This window comes from Ostreococcus tauri (genome assembly GCF_000214015.3).
Source record: "Ostreococcus tauri WGS project CAID00000000 data, contig chromosome 18, whole genome shotgun sequence".
NCBI classification, from domain to species: domain Eukaryota; kingdom Viridiplantae; phylum Chlorophyta; class Mamiellophyceae; order Mamiellales; family Bathycoccaceae; genus Ostreococcus; species Ostreococcus tauri.
In genome coordinates this window covers 289,120-298,379 of record NC_014443.2, presented here as the reverse complement: position 1 = coordinate 298,379, position 9,260 = coordinate 289,120, and the positions used below count along the sequence as shown (strand labels likewise).

The window sequence follows — 9,260 nt, the reverse complement described above, 5'->3', positions numbered from 1 at the left end:
GTATCTGTTCCATCTAAAATCTCTTCATTGCTTACAACTGATCGCTACTCCTCGCGCTCCGACCCCCAAAATGTTACACCTCCTCGATAGTCCTTCACACGATGTCGTGCTTGAGCTCCAACGCGTTACATATTCTCCCCAAACAACACGCCGCGCTCAGTGGATACTTTGACACGGAGATAAAATCATCCGTGTACGCCACGTCCACCTTTCCGTGCGCCATCGCGCCCACGGTGAACACCACCGTCGCGTCCTCCGGCAGCGCCCGCACGTACTCCGGCAACCGCTTCACCTCGGGCGCGCTGAACGAGAACCCAACCCGCCTCGCTCCCGCCGGAAAGTATCGCGTCACCGGCTGCTTCACCACCCGCATCAACTTCTCCGGTCCGTTGCTCGAGCGCACGCTCAATTTTTGCAACAACTGCGCCACGAGTCCGCAAAACCGCTTAAACGTCCTCGGCAACCGCGTCTTCGGCGACACCTCAAACAAGACATTCTTCTGCGTGTTCACGTATATCCCTCGCACCTTCCCCGCTTTATTCAACGGCGAATCCAGGATCGACAACAGCGCCTGGTGACAAATGTCCGGTCGGTAATCCCCCGGCTGTTTCCCGTGCCGCCGAATGAAGTTTGCGTGATCGTCGCAGTTCAACACCGCGTAGCCCTTCCCAACTTTCGCCGTCTCCAGCGTCGCGAGCTCGAGGACGAAGACGTACCCCCCCGCGCGCGCGTCCGCGGTCGACCCGTCGTCGCTCGGCGGCGGGTCCATCGCGTCGCGCAGTGGCGGCGGCGGGGCTCGGCGCCCAAGGCCTTTCGCGCCTTTCGCGCCATGATCGACCGGTGCGCGCGACCGAAGCGACGCCTTTCAAACGTCCATCGAAAGGCTCGGGCGCGACCGGTCGCTCACGGCGCGACGGCGACGCGCGCGATGGCGCGCGCGACGCGCGTCGCGGCGACGACGGCGACGACGCGCGGGCGACGCGCGGGCGGGACGACGCGCGCGCGGGCGCGGGCCGCAGTTGGCGGTTCCGCGCGAGCGAGTGGGAACGGTATCGAGATCTCTACGCGCCGATGCGGATCGAGCAGGGGGCGATTGAGGATGCGAATTATTTTGACTTTGCGTCGTTCGTGCAGTTCGCGACGCTGGGGAGGGACATTCCGGGGTCGACGAGCGTGTTCGAGGAGCGCGTCGGCGCGGAGGGAGAGACAAAGGTCGTCGTCAGGGACGAGGCGTTGAGAGATAACTCGAAATTACCAGAGGCGGTGGCGCGGTCGACGGGGCGGCAGATGTACGAGCGGTTACTGCGCGGATTCGATCGAGGGGAGGATTTTGAAATCGTCCGCTTCGACGGCGTCCCGGAACCGGTGAATCGACGCTTCGGGAAGACGTCCACGGAGCTCGGTCGCGAGTGCGTCGAAGGCATGCGAGCTTTGGGTGAGCTGTTCGTAAATAACGGATACGCGCTTCAAATTTCCGTCGATAACGACTTACGCCGGGGTGGGTTCGTGGACGACGACGGGTCATTGCGCGTTCGCGTTCGAGTGAACGGTCCGGCGACGCTCTGGGGCGCGAGAGAGCTCGCGGCGAGGGGTCTCGTCCCCACGAACGAGTACTTGGGATTTGTCATGACGGCGTATCTAGAAAAGTCCGGGGTCGGGAGCTCGTACAGCGAGATCTTGACCGAGACTGAGATCGACATGTCCTGGACGTTGCGGACCGCGTAGGGGACGTCAACCGTTTCATCGACTGTCGACTGTGGATGATTTATAGTGAGTGTTACAACCGCGCTGCGGTGCTTCGCGGTTTAGTTCTTTACACGTGGATTTTGAACCCGTACCGGTAGTTTTTAGTGAACAAATAATAGTAAATGAATGAATCGTCTTCGTACGCCACGGGGATCACACCTCCATCGCGTCGTCTCGCTCCGCCGCCGCTCGCATTTTTTCCTGGGCCAGCTCGGCCACGATGGCGTCACTGGATCTCGTTTTCTTCGTCATTCCTGCACTTTCAAACACCTCGCGCTCCTTCTTCGCCACCTCGGTCTGTTCCTGCTCGGTGTCGCTCGATCCCTCGGATGAGCTGCTCGTCGACGTCGTTTGCTCACCCGCGCTCTCGGGACCTCGTCGAGGCTGCGCATCCGCCACCTCGCCGAGATCGGGCCTCGTGAGACGAAGCTTTTGAAGCCATTTCGCGGACATCTTCGGTCGAGCTCGACGGGTGATGCGCCAGACGGCGTCGAATCGAGCCGTGGTGGCAAAATTTTGCGTCACCGCCATGGTGTGGTCGAGATTCAGCACGGCGTGCCACCATCCGTCAGGGACGAACATGATCTCCCCTGGGTACTGAATGACGTCTATCGGAGGCGGAAGCCCTTGTCGTCGCCACTCCTCGGTTCTCGTGCGAGGATACATCTTGTTGAACCACGTCACGGACTCCCCGTCGAGACCGATACCGCGCGGTTTGATTTGAGCTCGCGTGACCGATCGAGGCGGATACAGCGCCCAGCGCTTCCGTCCGGATATCAACGCGTTCCACGCGCTCGTCGCGAGCGGATCGACGTGCACCGAAGAACCACTCCTGGGCGGTCCGAACACCACCCATCGGTACGGCGGACGACGCTTTCGCCCCACGTGCTTGAATAAGTCCTCTTCAAAATACTCGGGAATCGAGAAATCCTCCAAGAGCGACTTTGTCTCCGGCTTGTCGAACACGCTTCCATCGAACGCGTACATCGGAGAATCATCGTGCAAATGCACCGGATCGTTCACGTACTCCTTAATGTACTTCATCTTCAGCTTCACCGGGTACCCATCGTCGTCCGTCCCCACCTTGAACTTGACGTCGCGGAACCGCTCCGCGAGCGCGTCGATCGTCCATCGACGCGTCGACCCCGCGCGATAACACCCCCAATCCTCCATCGCGTCCGTGATCACGCACGGCGTCCGCGTCTTCTCAAACCGCTCGATGAACGCTTCCCTGGTGACCGTCTTCACCGATATCCGTTCTATGTTCGCCGTGAATCGCGCGTCCGCGTCGTTCGTGTTCGCCGCGCCGTCCGCGTACGCGTACCCGTGCTTGGTCCAGTCCCCACGCGCGAGGTCGAGCTCCGATCGCGTCCGCCGTTTCGCGCTGTTGATTTTCTTCGTCGATCGCCGTCCCGACACCGCGCGCGGCGCCGCGGACGCCGAAGCCGCGCACCCGCGCGCCGGGGTCACGCGCGTGGCGGCGGATTCCGTGGAATCCATCGCGTCATCGCTCGACCCTGGCGTCGCCCGCGCGTCGTCCCGCATGGAATCGCGCGCGTTCGGTGGAGAAAATCCCCGCGCACGTTTTTCTCCGCCACCGCGCGCGCGCGAGCGGTCGCGCGCGACGGCGGTCGCGACGCACCGCGCGCGCGTCGGTCGCGTCGGTGGACATCCATCGGTGGAGACGGTGACGCCGTACACCGGTGGGGACGGTCGAGGCCCGGTGGACTCGACCGGTGGGGGTCGGTCGCGACCGATCGATCTCGACCGATCCGATCGGTCGATGACGTCGTCGAATCGTTCGCATCGATGACGACCGTGATCGACCGATCGATATCGATCGATGGGATCGGTCGATCGCGCTTTTGAACCCGTCGTATCGATCACGACCATCATCGACCGATGGACATCGACCGATCATACCGGTCGATCACGGTGTCGACCGATGCATATCCATCACGACCATCATCGACCGATGGACATCGACCGATCATACCGGTCGATCACGGTGTCGACCGATGCATATCGATCACGACCATGATCGACCGATGGACATCGACCGATCATACCGGTCGATCGCGCTTTTGAACCCGTACTATCCATCACGACCGTGATCGACCGATGGACATCGACCGATCATACCGGTCGATCGCCGTGTCGAACCTGTCGTATCCATCACGACCATCATCGACCGCGCGCGACCGGTGGTGGGACCTTTCACGACGTCGACGCGTCCCTTTCACGCGGACCCTTTCACCGGTCACCGGTCACCGGTCGTCGGCCCGTCGGTCGGTCGTCTCCGGAGACCCGATCGTCCGACGGCGGCGACGCGGTGCGGCGCGCGACGGCGCGACGGCGCCCGGGGACGGCGTTGGGGTTCCTCCGTCGAGTTCTCCGGGACGCGCGCGCGGTGGGCGCCAGAGCGCGGGCGTGGGCGCGATCGCGTCGGGGAGATATTTGAGATATTTGGATTCGTCGCGATCGACGACGACGGGCGCTCGGTGGACGGGGTGCGACGTTCGACGGTGCGACGGGGGCGGGATGGATGCGTTTGGTGGTTCGAGCGCGGCGTCGGGGGGGTGGGGCGAGCGGGGGGGGGATGGGTCGGATTCCGACGACGACGACGGCGGCGGCGCGCGGATCGGCGCGCGCGGGGCGCGGTTGATGATCGAGATCAAGCCCGAGAGCGCGGTGACGCGCGGGGCGAACGATGGGCGGTCACTGGAGGGGTTCGTTTTCGACGCCCCGCCCAGGGCGCGGACGATGGGGGGGGAGGGGGTCGGGATGGGTGATTTCGGCGCGGCGCTCGCGCTGGCGACGACTGGCGGAGAGGAGACGGTCGCGTCGGGGGACGTGAGGGAGGTTTTAAGGAAGGATGAACGTACGTCTGGGGAATCCGATCGCGCGGGGTCGTCGAACGGTGAGCGCGAGCGAGCGTCGACGTCTGACAGGGCGGGGATTCGGGAGACGGGGCGAAGCGGACGAATGAGCCCAAAGCCGCCGCTCGCAGGGCAGAGCTCGTCGAGAGGATTCGATCCGTACGACATGCTCGACGCCATCGTCGGTAAAGAATCGACGGAAGTGACCGACATAGATAGCGTCGCCGTCGATCGTCTTCATCCGTCGTCACCGCCAAAGAGACCGAGTCTGAGGGATCGACCGACGAGTCGAGGGTCGTTCTCGACGTACTCGTTTACCGACTTGTCGGGAAGAATTTCAAAGGAAATTCCGAGTCCACGAGGTGGTCACCCGGGATCGAGGAACTCACTCGGGGGCATGGACTCGCAGACGGAGTTCTACGAGGAGTTGGCGCAGATTTCGCTCCCCGACACGGACACGATCAAGCCGGCGAAGGAGTTCGCGAGAGGCATCGCTCTGTTCGACGCCAACAAGCTCAGCGATAGTCTCTTCGCGTTCGTATCGGCCGCTGTGAACGCTGTGCACAGCGAGGACCCGATAGCGCGAAAGTGTGCGGCATACGCGACGACGTGCAAGATTCTCAGGGACTGTTCAACAATTCTCGTCGCGAACGCGAGCGAGTGCGCTCGGCTAACGAGGCACTTGGTGGAATTGGATCACCTCGAGGATCGACATCGACGAGCCTGTCTTCGCTTCGGGAGCGCGAAGAACTTCAAGGCTGGGAACACTGGAGTGGCGGCGCGGATGATTCGGCAACTCACGGCGATGTCTTCATCCTCGGGCACGACGAACTTGGAAGCTATGCTCGCGCAGTGTACGCAGCGGGGCGAAGTCAACGAGGACGTTCCGGAGGACGAGGACCCGCGTAAGATGTGCGCCGCGACGTTGGAATCCATACCCATCACCTCAAATGGGATTGTCTGTGGATGCTGTGACGCGTTGCACTCGACGAAAGCGGCATTCGAGACGGGGCAGTGCGTCGTGTGTCGCTCCACCCTCGCCGGGTCGCACAGACGTAACAGTCACAGAGCGTGGTGATACCTCACCAAAATACGTGAGAGCGGCGCAAATGCGCGAATGAAAACAATTAAAAATACTAACTAGCGATGTCACCGAGCTCGGAGCCCGGCGTGTAATTCTATAACCTATGCTCTCTCAGTTTAAGCGTTTAACGAGCTCGTAAGCGACGAGTACGATGGCTCCCGTAGGGGCCGCTCGAGCCGCCCTGGCCCCCCATCCCGCGTACAAAGCCTCGATCCCACCCATTCGAGCGACGCTCACGAGCTCGCCGACGATTCCTCTGTTTGATATTCCCGGAGCCGTTTCCGTCGAAGACGCGAAATTCGTCGGCGCAATGTCGCGAATCTGCACCCGAGTCTTCACCACGTCCAGCGGCGTCGTCGCCGCCGCCACGACGGTGCCCGCGGCGCATCCACTCACAAAATTGATCGCCGCCGCCTCTCGAACCGATCGATCTCGAAGATCTCCTCCCCCGTCGACGCTCGTGAGATACGTTCGACACCGCTCGACGGCGAACCAATACGCCGCGCTGTACGGGACGTCTCTCGCGAGCGTCGGTCCCACGCCCGTCCACATCCCTCTCGCCCCGCTAAACCTTCCGCTCGTACCCCTAGCGCTCTCTCTCAGAGCTCCCACGAAGGCCCGTCCACCGCTCTCACCCAAGACGCCGCCGCTTCCTCGCTTTGTCGCCAAGACGCGCGTGCGGGCGAGCTCCAGCGGCGCCGTCGCCATCACCGCCAACGTCCGCGCCCCCCCCCCGGCCACCGCCGGGGCGATATCTCGATCCATCCCATCGCGCACTAACGCTTCGACGGCGTAATCATAACACGGGAGATAGATACCTACCGTTGGAAACGCGCTCGCGAGCGCTCCGCCGGTGCCTCGCCAGAATCCCCGCGCGCCGTGTTCTCGGACGATGCGTCGCGCGACGTCCCCGACGCGCGTCGGGAGCTCGCACGCGGGCGCGCACTTGACGGAGCTCACCCCCGTGGTCGCGCACGCCGTGGGACAGGCGTAATCGCGCGCGTGCGAGCCCAATAAAGCGTGATTCGCCTGAATCTGCGTCTTGAGCACATCCAAAGGATTCGTCACGACGGCGGCGACGCCCGCGGCGACGGTGGCGGCGACGAGACGCGCGCGCAGGGTGAGCTCCGTCGCGTCCGCGGGTCCGGGCGAACGGGCGTCGGCGGGGACGTCCGACATGGTGACGTCGACGACGCGGCGCGCGGGACGCGAAGTGACGCGGCGCGGCGGACGCGGAGGCGAGCGATACGGAATCTCAACAGTGCGTTACACCGCGCTAGCGAACGTTCAGGAGGGATAAAGGTGAGAGTGGGGCGTCGACGTGGGGACGTCGGACGGGACGTGAGGCCTTCGAGGATCGACCGTGGGCGTTTTCCTCGTCGCCGGCGCGTCGAGCGAGGCGAACGAAAGGGTTCCCTCGCGGAGACGGCGCGGGGGCGATGGAGATCACGACGTCGGGCTCGCTCGCCTCCGTAAGCTCCGTGCGTTGATTTTTCTCCGGTCGGACTTGGTCCGGGGTGAGCGCGAGGGCGCGCGACGTTGGCTCTTCCTTCGTCTCCTCATTCTCCGCTCGGCGCGGGCTCTTTTCCGAGACGTTGGACGCCGAGACGTTGGTTCTCTTCACCTCTATCGCCTCCGAAAGAGCGATCTTGACTCGATCGAGCTCGATCGACGCCTTAATCGCCTCTTCTCTCGCCGTACGAGCGTCCACCTTGGCGTCCGCGAGCCCGCAATCGAGACGCGCGGCTCGCGCCTCGGCGTTCGCCAGCTCCTCTTCCCGCTTCGCCAGGGTAGCCTCGACGCCGTCTCGCTCTTCGTTCGCTCGAGCCAGTCTCTCACTCAACGATTGAGCCTCCTGGTTTTTCCATCGAAGAGCGTGTTCGCGGGTCGTCGCCGCGTCGATGTCCCGGCGAACCGCGGCTAACTCGTCGCGTGTGAATTCGAGCTCTGCCCGCGTGAGCTCTAGCTTCTCCGTCAGATCACAGATTCGCTCCTCCGCTCGAACGCTCGCCTCCATCGCAGACGCCAAAATTTCTTTGTTCTCTTTGTCGAGATCATCGACGCGCTTGCCGAGCGTCGACGCTCGCTCGAGCGCCGCCGTGGTTGCTCGCTCCGCCGTCTCTCTTCGTTCGTACTCATTCGCCAACTCTTGGGTAGTTTCATCGATGACCGTCGCGGCGTTTTTGAGCATGACCTGGACATTGGTGATTCGAACTAAAGAATCCTCGTTCGCTCTGACGAGTTGGACCGAGCGCGCCTTGTAGTCGTCCCTCATCCGTCTCGCCGAGAGCGCTCGTCGGCGCCAAGTCTCCGTCCTCGCCTCTTGGCGCTTGTCGCGGGCCCGAGCCAATTTCTCAGCCTTGTTCGCCCTGACGTATAAATAATCGACATCTTTTTCGAGCTTTGATAAGTATGAAGTCACCGCGACGTCCGACGAGCACGTGCGCTCGAGGATGGATTCGAGTTTGCCGACGCGCGCGTGAGCGCAATCGCGTTCCTCCGTCACTTCACGAATGCGCGACTCGGCGTCGGCGACGCGCTGTTCGACTTCAGCGTTTCGCTCCTCGAGAGAGTGAATCTTGAATTCTGCTCCTCTCTTGAGTTCGGCAAAACGCGCGCTCGACGTGCTCGCCGCGCGCTCGAGTTCGTCGATGCGTCTCGTCTTGCGCTCGAGCTCTCGGGCGAATTCCTTTTGCTGCTCAGACATGGCATCGATCCTCGCTCGGGACGTCTGCGCCCCCTCCAATCGAGCACGTTCCATGTTCGGTCCGATCTTTTCCCGCATATCCTCCAGCGCGCGCGTGGCGTCGCTCAGACGTCGCTCCAAATCCTCGGCTCGGGTTCGAGAGTCCGCCACCTCGCGTTTCGCCCTCTCGACCAAATCACAGCTGTGCACCGCCGAATTCGTCTCCGCGTTCGACGCGCGCCGCTCCGCCGTCTCCACTCGGACTTTCAACGCCTCCGCCGCGCGCGTCGCCGCGATCACGCGCACCTCTTGCTCGGCGTTTCGTCTCGCCGCGTCTTCCAGCTCGCCGCGCAGTCGTCCCGCGTCCGCCTCGCGCACCTCCAAAGCGCTCTTCACCCCCTCGAGCTCCCCCTCGAGCGCCCGGGTCTTCTCCCACGCCCGCGCCGCCTCCCGTCGCGCCCCATCGACGTCGCGCACGATCGTTCGCATCGTCTCCAACTCCGTCTCCGCCGCCGCCAAGGACGCGCGCAGCGTCTCCGCCTCCGCCGCCGTCGCCGCCGTCGCCACCGCCGCCTCCCGCTCTCGCTCCAGCGTCGTCCCTAACGCTCGCAAATCACGCTCGTACCTCGCTCGCATCGCCGCCGTCTCGCTCTCCCGTCGCTCCAGCGCCGTCTCCGCCCGCGCCAAGGCTTCGTCCCGTCGTCGATGCGCCCGTCGCGTCGCCTCGCGCGATCGAAGGTCGATCTCGCGCGCCGTCTCGTCCCCGATCGCACCTCGCGGGTCGAATAAAATCTCCCCGTCGTTCGCGACTCTGGTGAGTCGCATCGTCCGCGCGCGCGCCCGCGCGCGCCCGCGCGCGTCCGCG

The 9,260-nt window shown here is 63.6% G+C and overlaps 6 protein-coding genes across 6 annotated transcripts; 2 read left to right on the top strand and 4 right to left on the bottom strand.

Moving 5' to 3' along the window:
• Positions 1–94: 94 nt before the first annotated feature.
• OT_ostta18g01680 (Ribosomal biogenesis,methyltransferase,EMG1/NEP1) lies at positions 95–769 on the bottom strand (the record flags this gene model as incomplete). The annotated part of the gene is made up of 1 exon (XM_003084164.1): positions 95–769. One exon carries the CDS (start codon positions 767–769, stop codon positions 95–97), a length of 675 nt encoding a protein of 224 aa, XP_003084212.1.
• A 302-nt stretch (positions 770–1,071) lies between these two features.
• On the top strand, positions 1,072–1,725 carry OT_ostta18g01670 (unnamed product; the record flags this gene model as incomplete). Its single annotated transcript, XM_003084163.2, has 1 exon — positions 1,072–1,725. The coding sequence occupies one exon, from the start codon at positions 1,072–1,074 to the stop codon at positions 1,723–1,725; it is 654 nt and encodes a 217-aa protein (XP_003084211.2).
• Positions 1,726–1,899: 174 nt separating this feature from the next.
• OT_ostta18g01660 (JmjC domain) lies at positions 1,900–3,246 on the bottom strand (the record flags this gene model as incomplete). Its single annotated transcript, XM_022983487.1, has 1 exon — positions 1,900–3,246. The coding sequence occupies one exon, from the start codon at positions 3,244–3,246 to the stop codon at positions 1,900–1,902; it is 1,347 nt and encodes a 448-aa protein (XP_022840576.1).
• Positions 3,247–4,287: 1,041 nt separating this feature from the next.
• On the top strand, positions 4,288–5,703 carry OT_ostta18g01650 (unnamed product; the record flags this gene model as incomplete). The annotated part of the gene is made up of 1 exon (XM_003084160.2): positions 4,288–5,703. One exon carries the CDS (start codon positions 4,288–4,290, stop codon positions 5,701–5,703), a length of 1,416 nt encoding a protein of 471 aa, XP_003084208.2.
• Positions 5,704–5,820: 117 nt separating this feature from the next.
• Positions 5,821–6,888, bottom strand: OT_ostta18g01640 (Mitochondrial substrate/solute carrier; the record flags this gene model as incomplete). Its single annotated transcript, XM_022983479.1, has 1 exon — positions 5,821–6,888. The coding sequence occupies one exon, from the start codon at positions 6,886–6,888 to the stop codon at positions 5,821–5,823; it is 1,068 nt and encodes a 355-aa protein (XP_022840575.1).
• Positions 6,889–6,985: 97 nt separating this feature from the next.
• OT_ostta18g01630 (unnamed product) lies at positions 6,986–9,220 on the bottom strand (the record flags this gene model as incomplete). The annotated part of the gene is made up of 1 exon (XM_022983475.1): positions 6,986–9,220. The coding sequence occupies one exon, from the start codon at positions 9,218–9,220 to the stop codon at positions 6,986–6,988; it is 2,235 nt and encodes a 744-aa protein (XP_022840574.1).
• Positions 9,221–9,260: the final 40 nt, after the last annotated feature.